Below are 18,583 nucleotides of genomic sequence, written 5' to 3' on the forward strand. Positions count from 1 at the left end.
AGGAGGAGGAAGGGGAGGGGGGAGACGGGGCAGCCCCGCTCTGCGGCCACCCGGCCCCTGGAGTCCCATCGGCGTCGTAATTTTCATTTTAGCAGGTGCAGCTCTGAGGAGATCCCTGCCCCAAATTAGTGACGCATTTTCATAAAGTAAAATCAATAAATAACTGGAATTCTCTGCCCTATTTCCATCCGCTCTGGGTGAGCGCGAATTGCCGGGGCTGGGGTGGAGAAGCAGCATCAGCCACAGCGAGCTGCTGCCCCGGGCTGTTCCTGGGGTCCGGGGGTTTGGGAGATGAGGCTGGAGGCTGGCACGGCACGGCACGTCCTCCAGCACAGCCCAGGTACTCATGGCACTGCCCGCACCCTTCCTGCGGTAGCTGTCGAGATTAACCTTCCCAAAATTATCCCATGAGGAAGCATCTCGGGAGCCCCCGCGCCACGTCCTGCAGCCTGTGAGTGGGTGGGTGGGGGGAGCAGGAGGGCACCTGGTCTGGCTCTGCTCCGGTGTCCGCGGCCAGGAACGCCCAAGGTCGTCTGCGGACACCCCCGTGGAGACCAGGAGCATGAGATGCACGTGTTACATACACCCAGGTAACATCCGACGTGTGTGAGTCCACATACGGAATCATGGAGGGAAACGTTCCCGTGTCGGCACGGTCAGAGCAGAATCAGCTCCTGCTTTGGGTCCGGACCTGAGGCCCATTGTGCTTCCCAGCCATTCCCAGCTCCCTTTGTCACACCCCCACAGTTATTCTGGAGTTCTGACAAACCTGTTTGGTTAATACATGCCCGTCTTTCCTCCAGCGCTATTTCCTGCATGATTTGTGCCTCATTAATCCCGACACACAGACTGTTTTCAGTGTATATATATATCTCCCATTTATTCCTGCCCGCCTCCAGCTGCCTTTTGTTTCCCTTGTTCCTGGTGAATCCAGTGCACAGCCTCTCTCCTTGAAAGGAAAATTAATGAGTTATCACATCTGCTGCCACTGGAGCAGCTCTGGCCATGTGGCACAGGCAGCAGCTCTGCTGTGAGATGCAGAGTCATTCCTGATGGCTTTTGGGGGAGACAAATAGTTCCTCCTTCCCTCTGCAGTCTGCAGTGCTTGGTTTCCTGGGATGCTCAGACTCGCAGACTGGGAGCACTGCTCCAAGGGGACTGGACCTGCCATGGGAAGAGAGGGAGAGGTTTTCACCAAAACCAACCCCTTTTCCCACCCAGGTCAGCACTTGGCTCTGGAGCTGCCAGGCCCGGCCCAAGGAGAGGATGAACCCACCTCAGTTCCAGTCTTGGCCTGGGCCATGCTCCTGTTCTCACCCAAAAAGGGAAATAGCATTTGTTTTGCTGAAAAGGGAGAGGTATTTTACCAAACAGGGACACTTTTCCCTTTCTTACACCCCTCAGAGAACAGCAGCAAATGTTTATTGCTTATTTTATCAAAAATTCCTATGTGGAAATAAAAGGACACCAGCTGGAACACCCCATAGCCAGTGGCCACCCTGTGCCATCCTCCTGCCCCAAACTGGGGCTTCATCCCTTTTTAAAGCCTTTTTACTCCCTTAAACAGACCCTCAACCCAAACCTCACCTGCCCTGAACCCTGTGTGACAGGAACCACACACATTTGAGGGCCCAGAGACACAGGGGTGTCACTGAGGTGAAGTGAACACCCAAAAGCCAGGTGACAATATCACCCATCCTTTCCAATTTTAAGTAAAATCACCACATCCCTGACTGAGATGAACCCACAGGATTCGATCCTTCAGAAGAAACACCAACAAGTGAAGGAAACATCTAATTTTTATTGATTCCACATGAAGGGAGAGTAGTGTCCCCACAGCACCAGAGCACCTGAGTGGGGGCACAACCACTCCTCTGGTGTCTGTTGGGGCCAACTGGAAACCAAGAGCTTCAGAAAATGACAGTAAAAGGGGTAAAATTTATCTTAAATTAGACAAAAATACAAGGAACTAGTAATATTTCAGTTAACATCAATTTTTAAGTAAATCTACACATGAATAAAGGTGCTAGTAAGTAAACTATCTCTGAAATTGCAGGACTTCTAGGTAATAGAATTTCTTCCTGAAACTTATGGACACTTCTAGGGCCAGTGTAACATCTGTCTCTCTGGACAGACAAAAGCAACACTGGAGACAGGACCTTGCTAGATCTTAAAATATCAAATACTGAACGTTCTTTGAAAGGAATAATTTTAAATAGACTAAATTTTTTGCTAAGGAGAGTTAACAGATGTCTCTTACTGATGGTGTGAGAGGATTAACAGACACAAGCCTCCATAAAAACAATTTAATCTCCAAAAGTGGTCTATGAGAAACATTTTGAAGGACTTCTATAAAATCCCTTCAAGGACTTTTATAAAATTCCTTTAAGGACTTCCATAAAATCCCCAACAATGTAAATCTCCTATGTGGAATATATGTTAGTGGTATCTTGTTAACCTATCATATAACCATCCTATAACTCATCATATAACCATGAATATTAAAGATAAGCCCAGCAGAGAACACCTGGGGCAGCACACCTGCACAGGCCCCTGCTGCGTGGTGTAAATGACAGGGAGCTCTGCTCAGCTCCCATGGTTGGACAAGGAAGGCACTCAACCCTTTTCCCAGGAAAACTGTTTGCTGAGAAGGTGTAACTTCAGGTGTGTCTTGATGAGCTGATGATTCTGTCAAACATGGGCCCGGCCCTGGCCGTGAGGTCGGCGAAGGGCTCGCGCTGCCGCAGCTCCAGGACCAGCTGCTTCTTCAGGACCAGGAAGATGTAAAACTTGGCTGCAGCTTCTTTCCGGTTGTTGTTCCGACAGAGCTCCCGAAAACTGAAGGAGCACGAGCCTGATGTCCTCAGTTGCTGCGTGAGGGAAATGAGAAATCAGTCAGGTCAGCTTCCCCACCGGTCAAACAGGATCCCACGGGCTCCAAGTAGAGAGAGCTGCCCAGAGGGAATATCTCTGCTTGAATGCCTCGAACAGGATCCAGCCTTCGTGGAATCATGGAAGAACAGAACAGGTTGGGTTGGAAGGGACCTTAAAGATCATCTCATTCCCCCGCCCCAGGCAGGGGCACCTTCCACTAGACCAGGTTGCTCCAAGCCCACATCCAACCTGGCCTTGAACACTTCCAGGAGTGGGGAGTCTACAGCCTCTCTGGGTATCTTGGCATCCGTGTTTATGGAAATGGCTCTGAACATTTTATTGCCACAGTATTGCTGGTACCTACATGTGTTACTAACATCTACAATTCCAATGAATTCCGTGACACCAACGGATCACTTCCACCGTGGTTCGTGTCTGAAAACACTAAATATCCATGTGCAGCCTGTTCTTTGGTTACAGGGACCTCACAGGCAAGAACTAAGTGTTCTTATCTCTTGTTTTTTAAAAGGCTACACTGAGGTTTAAGTATGTATTTATTATTTGCACAGAGCCTTTGAAATGAGTTCGTATAAAATAATGTTCAGAAAATTCTCGCGATTCCTGCAGCTGTGGGAGGAGACCCCACGTCAGGCACCCCAAATCCTGACATAAATACCCAAAAAAGCACAGTTACATGCTGCAGGTGAGGGGCAGCGACATGGACAGTGTGGAAGGAGGAGCTTTTCTGACACGGTCCATCTGAAATAACACCTGGTTTTGACGTCTAATAACAAGATCCAGAACTGGTACCTGTAAAGTTTTGTGTAACTGAAGAGTTCTTTTGCTCCATTTTATTTCTTCACTGTCTCTCTTGATCCTTTTTTGCTCCTTGAGAGGAAGTAAACAGAAGGTTAGTGTTTGTAAAAAGTCACACACTGTGATGAAAAGGACAGGAGTTCCAGCTTGACTGAAAACCTGAGCATCTGGGTGGCCAAAGTCAGGGAATCTGACACGTCAGTGCTCACACAAGGTTTTGTGAACAGAGAGAAGAAGGGTACCTGTGTGCTTTCTGCTGCAGAGACAGCTCAGGTGCAACAGGCCAGGTACCATGGAAGGCATTCCAGTGAAGCAGCTCCACAGCAAGGGACTGCTCTGTGGGACTGGGATTCTGACAATATTTGTACTGGATGTTCAAATATTTGGCATGGGATTTTGGGCTTAACCTCTGAAGCTGGCAGCTGACTGCCCTGGTTCCTGATGCCACCCAGGGCCACCAGCTCTGAGGACACACACCTTTAGCACCTCCACCTGCTGTTCTTCAGCTTCCTGGCCCAAGGAAGTTTTGGAGCTCTCGGAGAAAGCTGCTCCATCCAGCTGTGGGCACGGAAAGGACAATCAGCAGGGCTGACCATTTATCCATACAATGAGATTCTCATTACTTAGCTCTGCTCAGAGGATTTAATTATAATGAAGTTCTCCAAAATTAGTTAACAGTTGCTATTTCCACCGTGCCTTTCCTGACACTGGGAAGGACCTTGCTGTAGGAGTTATCCTACAGCTGAACCTGCACCTATGGGCACAGTTCAGGCACGGAGCACATGTTCTCTGCTGCCATTAGGTCCAATTTTGTCACTTTTCAACTTTAATGAGGCTTCTATTCTCTAAAGAATGCCCTTCACCCTAAGTGAAGATGGTAGAGATAGATAATTTGTTATTGCTTAAGTATTTCCTCAATATGAGACACAAAATCCTTTATAAAGATTAGTATATTTATCTCATCACTACAATATTTCATATTTAATATTAAGCTTTCATTTATACTTAGTGATTAGACTGTAATCTATACTTATCAACAGACAGTTTCATTAACCATTCCTTCACTGTGAGAGTTTACCAAAGTAATTATAAATAAACTTTTATGACACAAGCTACTTCATGTTCTCTTGGTTGGCTTTAGCCTCCTTTTCAAACATTAATAATTTCTTAATGTGTTTTAGGTGGAACCTTAGCACAAAGTGGAACCAATATAAACACACTTAGGTCTCTAAAACTGAGGAAAATTGCTCACTATAGTTTCATCACAGTTCCCATTGGTTTCATTTCTGGCATTCTGTGGTGGAATAACCACAAAGGAGTCATTTCTAATATTTCTCTCAGTCTCAGAATGAGCTGACTCCTGCAGGTAACTTGGCTCTTCTACTGGCAGCATCCCTGTATTAATAGAAAACCAGAGTTCAAGAGGCAATTACTGTGAGTCACTGTCCTTAAAAAAAAACCAAACACTGAAACCCAAATATCACACCCTAGTTTGCAATCTTTGAGAGTAGGAGCCATAACGAGCAAGTATTAAAGAAACATCCTTCCCAACAGGAGAATGGAAGAAGAACCTTCCAAGGGAGTGTTTCCTTTTCTAAAAGTTGACCTTTGTGGATTCACAGGAGGTGGGTTTGTTGATTCATTTCTGAGGCAGAAACACAGGTTAGTTTTCACAGAGCGAAACATGACATTTTTTCTTGCCTGATATTAAGAAAACCAAATCTTCCAGATAGAAATAGAATTATTTACATGAATTTGAAAATTTGGAGAGCAGTTTGATTAAGCTCACAATAAGTGGGAATATTTTTTTTTATTATATTAAAAATACCCCAAATAACACCACCCAAATCTGCAGTTTCAGAGACAGTCAGAGAAACCAAAAGGTAACACTAAACATATCTCTTCATGCCACAGGGAAGAAAGAGATTTGCATTTCATTTAATTTCTAAAGAACAAAAGAACAGCAAAGGACCAATAAAAGAAAACATACAAACCAACCTTTTTTATTAATAACAACAGTCCCTTAACTCCCTTAACATTTAACTTTTTTGGCCTTTGATTTGTAGACTACTGCACACAAACACCATGCATGTGTCTCAAACATTATGTAGAATAGAAAATAGTTTCTAACAGCTAATTCTGCACAAGAGAATTAAAATATTACCTGTGGTATCTTGGTCTTTTCGCATTTCTTCTATTTCAGAGACCCTCTGTACTCTACCTCCTCTCATCTTAAATCTGACACTCTTGAAGCATTTTTCAAACAACTGAAAATAATTATTTTTTCTTTGTTTGCTTTCAGAATATCACATCAGATCATTTGCAAACATCAACACAAAGGTATGAATACGAGCTGCACGTTAACTATTGGTACCCGGAACTTTAATATTTAAATTAGGTCATTCTGAAAATCTGCAGTTTTGATTTTTTTTTTTTGAAGTAACAGCGTTCTGCAGCTTCAGCATTGTCCATGAACTCCATGAAAAAAAAAAAAAAGATCTTAGGAGCAGCTTGGATCATTTTCCCTTGAAGCCAGGAAGGATGAAAGAAAGAAATGTCTGCAGTTTTTATCCTCTTAGAGAGCAAGTTGTAATTCTGCAGCTGGACTCTAAGTGGTGAAGCTGCGCTGCTGCAGTGAACCCTTCCAAATCCGTCAGCAATACTCTAACAGTAATATTTAAGTCTGATGCACATTTAAAGTAAATATAGGCCAAAGATGTCTCAGATTGATTACAGAGAGGGAACAAGCCAGAAAACAATAAAACAAAGGAGAAAGTAGAACAGAAATGGACAGAAATGCAAAAAGTTGTGTCTTAGGTAAGATCAGTCAGGTGCCAGTGTGTGAAATGAAACACCAACTCTCATGTCTTTGTAATTTTTCCCTTCTTGTTGGACTGCAGGAGGTTAAGGCTGTGACTCTACAGATGATGAAGTAATTAGTGGTGAGTGTGCAAATAATCCTCAGGGGTCCAGCTGACTTGCACTGCAGAGCAATGCTTCCCCTGACACTGAAATTCGGATCAGACTGAGTCTGCAAAACCCCAGTCAGCCAAATCCCACCTCTGCAACGGTCCTGGAACCTACTCAGTGGCATAAACCCCACAGGGAGCTGATCTTTACCTTTTGCAGGTCAGCGTGAACCACAGGCTGTGTGGAGTGGGACAGGAGTTTATCCACACCTCCCCACTCCTTCCACATCATCGTTTTCTTGGTTGGGGGAGCGAGGTCCAGCGTGGCCAGGATGTCTGTGCAGTTGGTGAGCTGGTTGTAAATGGCACTGCAGCTGAGCTCCTTCTGTACATCCACCAGCAACTTCCTCTTTCTTTTGGTTTTTTTCCTCGGGGTCACAGCTATGTAGAGCAAGTAATAAAGAACAAGCCTTAAGGTCTATTCCCAGGACATTAGGCACAAAAAATAAAATAAAAAACAAAACCCCTGTGAATCAAACCAGCTGCTGACCCCCCAAACACCACCCAGACTTGAAAAATCAAAGTACAAGTGCAGAGGCCCTTTCTTCAAAAGATTGCATGAAATTTTCACTCTTTGTACTCCTGTACAGGAAATTCCCATATGTTTCATTACAGAAGACATATGACTATTGTACTAAAGAACTGGGAACAGGAGGACTTAATGAGAACACATGATATAGCAGCAAGACTGAATAAGCTGTCTTTAATCCATCAGGAAGTTAAGTGTTCCAAAAACTGCTGGTGCACTCAACAGGTTTCATTACCTCATAATTCATATCTGTATTTGTCAGTTTAATCCTTTAGCAATTTAATCAAGATGTAAACACAAAAGAAAGACACAGATTGGTTATATAGCCATAACTTCCTGAATATTGTTCTGGCAGGCTGGAAAATTCCAATGTGGTAAATATTGCTGTCAACGTGAGCTTGTTTATTTGCAAACAGCCAGCAAGGTGATAGGTAGCATTTAGATTTACTCACAGAGGAAATGTAATACTTTTTTTTTTTTTGGATCTTTAATCAGAGTTAAAAGTTCACAAACCAACATTTTCCAAAGGCCTGAAAGTTTTAAGATCGTTATTTTAAACATTAAAGTCATTGATGTGATAAAATTAAAAATCACTGGTGATGAAAGTTCTTCAGGTGAAACTTCAGTACCACCCCTGAGCAGGCCAGGCTTGCAGTGCCAGCAGAGCAACAAAACTTGATTTGGTGCATGGAATAAACTGCAAGAAGAGACTTGGGCAGATCAGACAAATGACCTGACACTAGTTTTGTATAATAGTTACCATAAAATGGAACTCTGACAGAAGGAGCAGATGAAAACTAGAGTGGGAATAATCTCTTTTGCAAATGTTTTGACTACTAAGGAAACCAAACATAGTTAATGCAAACATCCAGCAAGAAAGTGATCAAGTTCTGACCTGTGTCATCGACTGGCTCAAGCACAAATCCTTCTTCTTTGAACAAAAGGAATGTCTCGTTCATTGTGTGACTTACATCCTTCATGATGGTGTCTGCACAGTTGGACTCAACTGCAAGAAAACCCAGCAAATAACCCAAATGCAAGAAAGCTCACAAGATGGACTGACATCTCAGTTGCACAACAGAGAATGATATCAGAGGAAAATGGTGAGAATCAGACAACTGTGGCTTTGTTTATAAGCTCATAGTTATGTTCAGCAGTAATCACTGGCACTGCTGCTGCTCATGCCCTGCCCTGCACGTTTCCCTTCGCTGACCCCAGAAGGACCAGGCAGTGGGAGAGGCAGAAGAACTGATCTGGAGGAAAAGTGTTTAGGGGGAAATGTGTGTAGTTTCAATCTGTATCTGTTTGCAGTTCCAGGCAAGTGCAGGACAGTGTGGACACTTCTATCAATAGAGAAGGAACAGGGAGCACCAGCACTAGCACAAGCAGAGGCAAGAGCCACTCTATCCCTTTAAAGCTGTTCCAGAATTCTCAGTTTTAAAGCAACACCGTGATGGGGGAACAGGGATTTAAGATAACAAAGATTTCCCAGAAACACTTTTCAAAATGTAATTTATTTCATCAACATCAAACCAAAAGATTAGCAACACCTTTATGAACTACTTAAGTGTCATTTGTCACAGAAATATGAAACCAGAAATAGAATTTTTTTAGGTTGGGAAAGACTTTTTAAGCTCTCATAGGGAAAGTTCACAGTTATAGCACACCTTATAGGGTTCTCTTCCCCCTCAAAAGGAACATCAAACTGTGAGCAGCAGGGTGGACCAACAGCATATCCAACAGGATGCCACATAAAAGAGTTTCTAAGCAAAGTCAGGTTACAAATTTGGAATCCCTAAATCAAATGAAATTACCCTAAAGTAGGTGGATGAAGCAGTTTAGGAAAAAAAAAAGAAAGGCAAAATAAATGAAGAAAGGAAAAAGCCACAGGATACTGCACAAAGCTGAATGTGTGTGACCTTAGGCATTAACACAGGAACAGAGGGTTTGTGTGAGATGGAGCAGACTCTGCAAACTCACTGGTTGTGCTGTTCTCTGGCAGATCTGGTGACAAAGGACGTGCTTCCTCTACATCCAGAATATCTCTATCTAGGCCATTTTGCTCATCCCTCAACAGGATTTCTTAAACACAAAACACACAGTTTTAGTCATCCTAAGCCTTGGTAGTCATGAAATAGCCTGACACAGCCTGATGTTACTTAAGGTTAATTCTCTGCAAAGAAAGCAAGCTCAGCTTCCCCAGATGGCTGTCAGTGGTGGGGCTGTCTGCAACAGCACAAAAAGGAGAAGGTTAGTCCTAAGTTTGAAATTTCCATCTTTTCTTTGAAAAACATGACCTTGATAGTGTTAACAGGTATAAATCTATAAGGTTTATACAGATATTCTAAGCCATAACAATGTAGAAGCTACTTTGCTGCCTTTGTTATTTCAACAGTAAGGATAAAAATGCTGCATTATTTCACCTTTGAAAATAGAAGTTAAACTGTTAAGCATTAAGCATAAATTTAATGCCTTTAATTCTAAAATAATGAAATATAGCCTTTAAACCAATTTGGCAGTGTCTAGGTGATCATAGATTTAGTCATAAGTAGAAAACAAATGAAGCATGAAAACAACAAATAACACAAGATTTATGTTTGAAAACAACAACTTTGGTGCTGTCTTGTTTGTTTTCCTATAAGAATAAAAATATTTGGAGAGAAACTGATTCGGTTTGTCTGTTGCAAGCCCTACCAATCATATCTGCAGCATCCTCCTCATCTCCAAAACGGTCATGCTGGAAGCAGAACACATCTTCATGCAGCACAGACTTGTCTCCACTGGCACTGGCCGAGTTGTGATCAGTCACCAGGCTGTTGCTGCTCGTCAGGAAGCTGCCCTCAAAGAAGCTTTGTCTTCTCAGTGCATCTGCTTCTTCCTCTGAGGAAACACAGAGCTTCTGATGCCTCATCTGCCTGAGCTTTGGAAACCCAGATTCATCCATTTCCTAGTTTTTTCAAATAATTTTTAAAAGATTGCAAGATACCCCATACCTCAGTTGGGATAATCGATAAACAATTCTGCTAGCTCAGTAAAAACAGAGAATGTTTAGTTTGATTCTCACTCTGATATCAGATTATATTGCTTACATAAAATTTTAAGCACAAGATGATATGACAGACCAATCAGAACAAGCATGGAACAAATGCATGATAAATCACAGCTTTTTCACACGTGGAAAGGGATCAGACTGTACAAAATTTCGCATAAAACACAGTTTCCCTTATGGAATATTTCTAATTTCTCAACTTCTCTCACCAAAGTTTCTGACACAGAGAGGTATGTTGCTTTCGTAATCCTCTGTAAGTGTGATGTCTTCAGCTCTGCTCTGATTCAAGGTGAAATGTTCAGCAACATCAATGGCACTGATGAAAAAAATATTACAAAAATAGAGGGTGAATTGAAACCCATTGAGCATTCAGCTGGAATGTGAAAATTGCTTCTAAATATCCTTCAATCCTAGAATTTCATCAGAAACCCCCATATTTCTCCACTCTCTTTTGCCAGTAAACTTGGACTCATTTGATTTTGTTCCTGAAACATCTTTTAAACCGAATGACACAACTATTTGAGCTGGCAGAAAAGGCACCTTTACAGAACACACCACACCACAGCCCTTGAATAAATGGTATTACATTGCAGCTGTACTTACAAAATAATAAACCCTTACTGATCCCATCAAACTGTATTTATGGGGAGGTACAGAGGAAGCCTCAGTGGAAATCTGTTACCCTGGACCTTCAGGGCATCAGAGCCATCAGAAATATAACTTGGCTTCCTGCTTTTTTTTTTTTTTCAGTTTTCTACTGAATTAATGCTGATCTGTGTTAGAAAAGCCAAAGAAATATGCTGGCTTTTCCTCGGGAGCCAGGCTGACTCCTGCTGATAAAACACCCCGGCCACGGAGAGCAGTGGAGCAGAAATGAAGTCACACAGTGGAACAGTACAACAGTGGGGTTACTGGCCAGAGTTTCCAGGATTGATACTAACTTTTATCTCTTCTCTTGAGATCAGAAAGCTGTTTGCATCCTTCACTCAGACAGTTTAAAATCCTGAAGTCTAAGTTCAAGGCATTAATTCATTGTGAAGGTCTGTTGATTAAAAGACTGAGGAAAACTACCAAAGCACAAAGACTGCACCTGTAGCTTTGTAAAGCTCAGAATTTAGGAGAATTCAGTTATCAAATCAAAACAACCCCATCTGAGTCTTGATCAGGTAACAGCAAGGATAGTTTTTACTTCTGAAAATACTAAAAAGAATGAATAAAAACTAGGGAAGCATTTACTTTACATCTGGTAGTGGTGTTTCAAAATCATGAAATTCTTCAGGTAATGTAATGGACTGATAGGCAGCCTCAAAGTTCTCTTCTGGAAGGTCAAGAAGCCCTGAAAGAAACAGACAACATAACAAAATAAGTATCAATAAAATAAAAGTAGTGTTCTCCCAAGTAGGTATAATAAGCCTATAAACCTGTCAGGAGGGGCTGCTGCCATTCTAAATCACAGCATGGTAAAGCTTAGGCACTCCAAAGTGGAATTTTATTTTCCACATCTTTTAGAAGATCTATTTTTTACAGGCAGATACAGAAGAGTCTGCTGCAATAGGACCTGAAATATGTAAGTACTTGTGTTTCTGAATAGTTGCTTTAAGTTCCTGGAAGATTCTCCCAGCTGACATTTAGCCCAGAGTCTTTCATGGCACTGCAAATGAATCACTGTGGTTTCCTTTTCTCTCCTGTGTCTCCAGCATCAAATAATTATGTACTGAGACTGCAAGTACTTGGAAATCAAGAGAATCCTGGAACAATTTGGGTGAGAGGGGATTTCTGAAGGTCATCAAACCCAACCTTTTGCTCAGAATAGAGTTCATTTCACAGTCAGATCACTTTTGACTATTTCTGCTGATGGAGATCCCACAGGATCCCCAGACAGCCTCTTTCAGCATTTTACCACTTCCACTGAGATTTTCTCCCCCCTTCTGTCTAGTTTTAGTCTCTGTTTCTGCTGTGACACTTGTCTTGTTCTTATGCTGCATGGTGCCCTCCAAGCTGCTATAGTATCTATCCAAAATAGCCTCAAGATGTGTCAGGGGAGTTTCAGTTGGATATTAAGGAAAGTTTCTTCACTGAATGGGTTGTAAAGCCCTGGCACAGATTTCCAAGAGCAGTGGTGGAGTCGTCATCCCTGGAGGGATTTAAAACACGTGCAGATGTGGCACTTGGGACATGGTTTAGTGGTGTCCTTGGCAGTGCTGGGAGGAACAGTTGGACTAGATCTTTGGAGGGCTTTTCCAACCTAAACAGTTCTGTGAGTCTATGATTCTATAATTTGAAAATAATGCAGAGTAATTTTTCTCTATTCCGCAAACAGACCAGGTCACAAAGCAATTAGAGCTGGTAATAGACATTGGTGTCCCCATTCTCAGCCTTTTTTTAGACAACAGTGCCTCCCATTTGTTGCCTAAGTACAACAAACATAGAGCCTGTTGGATAAGGATCCAGTCATCTCAGCTCCCTTCTCCCTGGCTACATGGCCAGAGCTCAAAACATGCTGTCAGGTCTGGCACTGACACTGTTAGACATGCTGTCAGTGTCATCAGAAATTAAAATTAATTATCCAGGAATGGAGGCTGAATTCAAGCATCTCCTTGTAAGCCCACTTAAGATGCTGCTTCTGTTAAGGGAGTCAAAAACTTGAAATAGCATTAAATTAAGCCAGACTAAACACCAGCGGTAGGCACAAGTATGTTCAGTTGCCTTTGGGATCAATAACGTGTATTTAACAATATCCAAAAATTAATTTTTAAAATGAGAGCTGTAAAGGATACAGCTGGGAAAGCGCTGGATTTTGAACACACCTGGGCGAAAGGCTGACTTCATCTTGGTCAGAGCTTCGCTGCAGTCTGCCAAGAGGTACTTGGCTTTCCTGTGGTAAATCCGCACCACTCCCAGGAGTAAGTGTCCAGAGGTTCGCAGAGCTATAGCAAACTTAAGGATTAAAAAAAAAAAAAAAAAAAAAAAAAAAAGTTGTTCAGGAGTTAGGATTTTTTTTTTTTTACAGTTACAGTAGTAACAGAGTTCCCTATGAGAGATGAACACCTCCACCCCGGGACTTTGCAGGAGATTGCTCCTCATGGCACAGCCTACCTTTGGGGAGATGATCTTTTGCACGGTGTCCTCTAAATTGCACTCAAAGATATGTGCCTTGGTGAGCTTCTTCTCCCAGTGGGCAGCCAGCCAGATTTTGGCCAGCGGCCCCCGCTTGTTGATGAGCAAATGGACGTAGAACATGGTGCCTGGCCAAGGGTTGCAGGGCAGCCCTGCTGAAATTCCCCTTGGGAAATTCCCCCTTCCAATGGGAAATGGGTCCTGGGGCACCAAGTAGGATTAGGGATTTAATGGGATCTAAGGGAATGGGGGACCCAGTCGGGTGCTATGGGGAGGAGGGGATTTATGGGATCTGACTGGATTGGGGGCAGGGGAAACCCAGGCAGGTATTGAGGGAATGGGAGGATTTACTGGGATCTGAGGGGATGTGGTACCCAGGTGGGTATTGAGGGGATGGAGGAATTTAGTGGGATTAGGAGGGGACGGGGAGATTTAGTAGAGTCCTGAGGGGATGGGGACACCCAGCTGGGTGCCAAGGGGATGGGGGATCCCTGAGAACACTGAGGGAATGAAAGGATTTAGTGAGACCCTGAGGGGAGGGGGAGATTTGGCAGGACCTTGAGGGGATGGGAGGGGGAGGATTTAGTGGTGCCTGAGGGGACAGAGGCGAAGAATCCAACCAGACCGTGAGGGAATGAGAGGATTTAGCAGGACCCGAGGGTATGGAGTGACCCAGACGGGCGCTGAGGGGATGAGGAGATTTAGTGGGATCTGAGGGGACAGGGTGCCCGGACAATGCCGGGTTGGGGAGGGTGGTGGTGGTGGTGTTGGATTTAGCGGGATCCTGAGGGATGGAGGGGCCCAGCCGAGCTCTGAAGGGGCCCAGCTCGGCACTGCGGGGATCGGGCGGGATTAGCGGGCGCTGAGGGGGCGCGGGGGCTCGGGGCGGGCGGGCCTCCTCAGGCCGCGGCCTCAGCCGAGGGCCGGGAAGGCGCCGCAGGCGGTCCCGGTACCGTCCTCGACCGCCGTTCGCGGCAGCCCCCGGCCGCGGCCCTGCAGGGCTCGTGTCCCCTCGCCGCGGCCCTGCACAGCTCTGGAGCCTCCGGCAGGGCCCTGCCGCTGGAAACTACTCCCCATTCCTTCCTGGGGCTCACCGGGAGCACACACACATCCCTGGGGGCGCCCACACATCCCCGGGAGCACGGTGCTGCGCCCCGCATTTCAGGTTCCTAAGAGAGGAGAGCAGTCTCACTCTCCTCCTTCTCCTTCCTCTCCTGCCCCCCTTCCTCTCCTCATCTTGCCTCCTTCTCCTCCTCTCCTTGTGCTTCCCCTCCTCTTCTCCCAACCCCTTTCACCCTTGACATTCTAAGAGCCTGCTTGCAGGCACCACCCCATCCATCTCTTTCTCTCCAGGTGAGCAGCTCCTCTGTGGCTCCAGGCACGTCTGATAAAACTCCCTTGTGAAGGAAATTTGCAGAAGAAAAACAAAAAGAGGAAAAAAAGGGGAAAAAAAACCCAAACGAAAACAACAAACACAAAAATTCCCCAGAAACCCAGATCTTCAGACGGGACCTCTGTGCAGAGGGAGAAGGGGAAAGGTTTGCAGCCACCCACCTGCACCAGCCCCAGCCACCACCGAGAGCAGAAGGCAGTATGTTTGCACACTTAAGTGTCATCAGACAGGAAAAAATTAGTTTGCAACCCTCTGCTTCGTGCTTTCCATGCTTTATATTCAGGCAGAGCACAGCAAGGCTCCCGCTGCTCCCAGGCACAGCCCAGTGCATCAGCTGTTGCCATATCACAAGGCACCTGTGGTTTTCCCTGTCTCCCTGGTGTTAGCTGAAGATAACGAGATCTTAATTATCACCAGGAAAGTGCTGAGCTTCTTCCCAGTGTGGCTCTGCAGTTGGTCATAGTGGGAAGCAGGGCTCTGTCCTTCCATCTGCCTTTGGGCAGAGTGGGAACACTGGGCTGGGGCTCAGATGTTTGAGGAAGGAGAGGGATTTTTGCTATAAACCACCCTTGGAATGGTGTATCCACAATGGGGACATGGAGGAACCTCCCATGAGCCCCAAAGCAGGTGTCCACTGCCCCTGCCAAGGCACCAAACCTGCTTGGGTGTTCCACACCCTATGAGAGGGAAATTGCCCTCTCTGGTGCCCACTGTGCTGCTCCAGACCTCCCCAGTGCCGAGGCTGATGTCCAGCCCTGCCTGCCTGGGCAGTGGCAACAGCTCCTGGGAGCAATTTGCAGAATCAGAACCCCCCCTGCCCTGTGGGGACCACTGGGGTGCTGTGTCTGTGTCACACAGGGACCAGCAGTGACAGGCGGAGAGGCCGTGATGTGCCAGGCACCGCTGGTCCTCCCAAACTGCTGGATCTCTTGACGGAGTGGAGCCAGCTCCTGAATTGCCCAGCTGCTTCTTCCCTGACCTCCGAGTCACCTTGAGCCATGCTGGCTGCGGGCGCTCGCTCTGCCATGGGATGCTCTGAATGCTAAGGAGGCAGGAAAGAAGCTTCACCTCAGTGGTGGGGCTGGATCGGGGTCAGCACTGCCAGGGGGCACCAGACAGCTGTGCACACCCCAAAATCGGGCTGTGCTGCACAGGGCTGTGCTGGGGGACAGAGCCAGGTATACAGCCCATCCAGCTTCATCACATTCCTGCTCCTGCTGTCCTCCTCTGCCTGCCTGAGGCTCCCATTTGCTGTCCCTCTCATCCACGTTAATAATTTCTTCTGAGCAGTGACATGTGCCCATCCCTGGCAACCCCGTTTGGCTCCCTCACCCTGCTCCATGTCCCAGACTCCCCCACCCTTTCCCTTTCTTTCCAAGCCCTCTGTCTCTCCCCTCCAGCACTCCTGCAGTTTCATTGTGAATTTTGGCAGTGCTCTCTCTGACCTTGGCTGTCTCCCTCCTCTCTTTGCTCCTGTGCTGGCAGCATAAATCCTGGCTGTCTCTGTCTCCTTCCCTTCCCTCAGTGCCAGCACCTTGGGGACGGAGTGGCCTTTGCCAGCCCTCAGCCTCACGCTCAGCCCCTCAGGATCAGGCTGGGGAAGGTTTTTGGGCTGTCCTGGGGCCCTTCAAAGGCCTGGGGTCACCTCCCAGCTCCCATCCAGCAGTGGCAGTGGGATCCTGGGGCAGCACAGTGCCAGCAGCGATGCTGGCAGGATGTGTCCCTCCACCTCATCCATCACAGGTGGCCTCCCGAGCGTTGCTGTGGGATTGGGGTGCAGGAGCAGCCCCCCAGGCAGCACGGAGCCCTGACCCCATGGCAGGCTCAGCCCTGTCACTGTATAAAGGCATGAATAGCTCTGCTTCTGCCACCCAGATTCCCATTGTGGCAGGGCTCCCAGCCTTTGCATCCCTGGGCTTGGGTGCTCCAGAATGGAGGGCTTGACCAGGGCTCTGTTCAGGAGCAAACTGGCGTTGGTTCTGTCTTCCCATGGAATTTGGCAATGGTGAGACAGCAGATCTCCTCCTGCCCGTCTGTTCACAGAAATGTGCCCGCCTGCTCCAGATCCATCTTTTCCTGCTGATTCGGGACAATCTGTGTCCCATGACCTACTTGTCTCCAAGCATCTCCTGCCTTCCCGTGGAGTGGGTTGATACTAAAGCCTCTCTAAATGTGGTTAACGTGTCAGGATGCACTTACATTTATTTTTAATTCTGCTTTTTTCTCGGCCCACTTTTGGCTGAGTCCCCAGGGACATTGTGCTGGGAAGCTTCTGTGTTTCATAGAGTCACGGAATGGTTTGGGTTGGAAGAGACCTTACAGATCATCTCATTCCAAGCCCCTTGCATTCGGCAGGGACACCTTCCTTTAGACCAGGCTGCTCCAAACACCCTCCAGCCTGACTTTCAACACTTCAGGGATGGAGCATCCACACTGAGGAGGCAGGAGCAGAGAGCAGGTGGGTCACGGCACACAAAACTTCCACTGCAAACTTAAAAAATAATAAAATCATGTGTATCCATGCCCCTGAGATGGGAAACAGTGATACTATCAACCACCCTTGGAGTGATGTTTTCCTAGCCTACCCCACAGCCCTGTGCCCTGCTGCAGCTCGGGGAGTAGAGGTGCCATGTGTTGGTCTGGTGAGTGCTGGTCAGCATCATGGATAGGCACTGTGCCTGGATGGGTGCTGAGCTTGGATGGGCGCTGAGCCTGTCCAGCCCTCAGAAAACACAAATGCACCTCTTTATTTGTGCGGCACTTCCTAAACTCTCTGATGCTTTTTGATCCCTTTTAGCTGCATCTGACAGAGACTCCAGAGAAAATCCCTGGCCCTGTCATGACACAGGTGGCAGGAGACTCCCATCTGACATCCCCACACAGGGCAATGCTCTCCAACTGTGACTGGTAGGGAGCCCAGTGTGGCTGCAGAGGAACACACTGAGGGGCGATAGGGTTCAGGACATGGGCGGGACAGGGTGCAGGGCATGGGGGGGCCCAGGGCGCTGGTCATGCATCCCTGTGTCCCTGGCACTGTGCCAGCAGCACTGGGTGAGCTTGTGGGAGATGCTGGAGGCATGTGAAGCTGTTGAAGGGAATGGCAATGTGATGGACAAACCTTCCCGGCAGCTGTCAGCAGCCCACCCGCTATCGCTCGGGATTTACATCCACATCCCCAGGCACCGCTCCAAATGTGGAAATAGACCACGTCTTATTAACAAACGAGGGGAAGCGTGCGGCTGCCAGCAGGTCACTGCTGGGGCACGGACCTGGGTCCGGTGCCAGGTCAGGGAGAAGCAGGGTGTGGGCACTGACGTGAGTTCTCTGTGAAAAATTGAATAAATTGTGTGTGCGTGTGTGAAGGGGGGACTCTGTGCCATGGGACTGCAGTGGGACTGTGGTGGGACCATGGGGACCAGGCTGTCTCAGTTTGGAGCATTTCATACCTGATGTAAACCTGGGTCAAACCCCCAATTCCCTCTGGGGATTTGGGGACAGGCTGTAACCTTGTGGAGACTCAGGGTGGGCAGCGGCCGGGTGGGAGCTCTCCCTGCTGCCTTTAGGACTGGGGGCACTCAAGTTGCAGCCCCAGTGTCCCCATCCCAGCTGTGCCCCGTGGTTGTGGGGAGCACGTCCCCCAGGCACACCCCATGCAAACCCCACCGTTCTGCCCTGTCCTCTCCTCCAGTGCCCCTCCCCACGCAGCCCCCCGCGGTGCCCACGGAGGGTTCTGGCGCTGTTGGGGGGTGCACGGAGGGGTCCCTTTGCACGGGGTACGTGCGCAGGAGGTGCCGGTGTGCAGCCGGGTGTGTTCATGTGTGTACCCCCGTACGTGT

At 46.9% G+C, this 18,583-nt stretch overlaps 1 protein-coding gene across 3 annotated transcripts; it reads right to left on the reverse strand.

Moving 5' to 3' along the window:
* Positions 1-2,049: 2,049 nt before the first annotated feature.
* RAD21L1 (RAD21 cohesin complex component like 1) lies at positions 2,050-13,617 on the reverse strand. Of its 3 annotated transcripts, none has more exons than XM_029960340.1 (13): positions 13,334-13,617; positions 13,045-13,174; positions 11,474-11,573; positions 10,447-10,553; positions 9,883-10,068; positions 9,169-9,270; positions 8,084-8,194; positions 6,811-7,040; positions 5,855-5,957; positions 4,943-5,085; positions 4,168-4,248; positions 3,685-3,762; positions 2,050-2,867 (listed from the first exon to the last, which is right to left on the reverse strand). In XM_029960340.1, exons 1-13 carry the CDS (start codon positions 13,475-13,477, stop codon positions 2,661-2,663), a joined length of 1,722 nt encoding a protein of 573 aa, XP_029816200.1. In that variant the 5' UTR covers positions 13,478-13,617; the 3' UTR covers positions 2,050-2,660. The 3 variants fall into 3 exon arrangements, with proteins under 3 accessions (XP_029816200.1, XP_008918299.2, XP_029816202.1); XM_008920051.3 differs by having other exon boundaries at positions 2,050-2,870; XM_029960342.1 differs by lacking the exons at positions 4,943-5,085; positions 5,855-5,957 and having other exon boundaries at positions 2,050-2,870.
* Between the last annotated feature and the right edge of the window lie 4,966 nt (positions 13,618-18,583).

Source organism: Manacus vitellinus, unplaced genomic scaffold (genome assembly GCF_001715985.3).
Source record: "Manacus vitellinus isolate BGI_N305 unplaced genomic scaffold, ASM171598v3 scaffold_26_pilon, whole genome shotgun sequence".
Classification (NCBI taxonomy): Eukaryota; Metazoa; Chordata; class Aves; order Passeriformes; family Pipridae; genus Manacus; species Manacus vitellinus.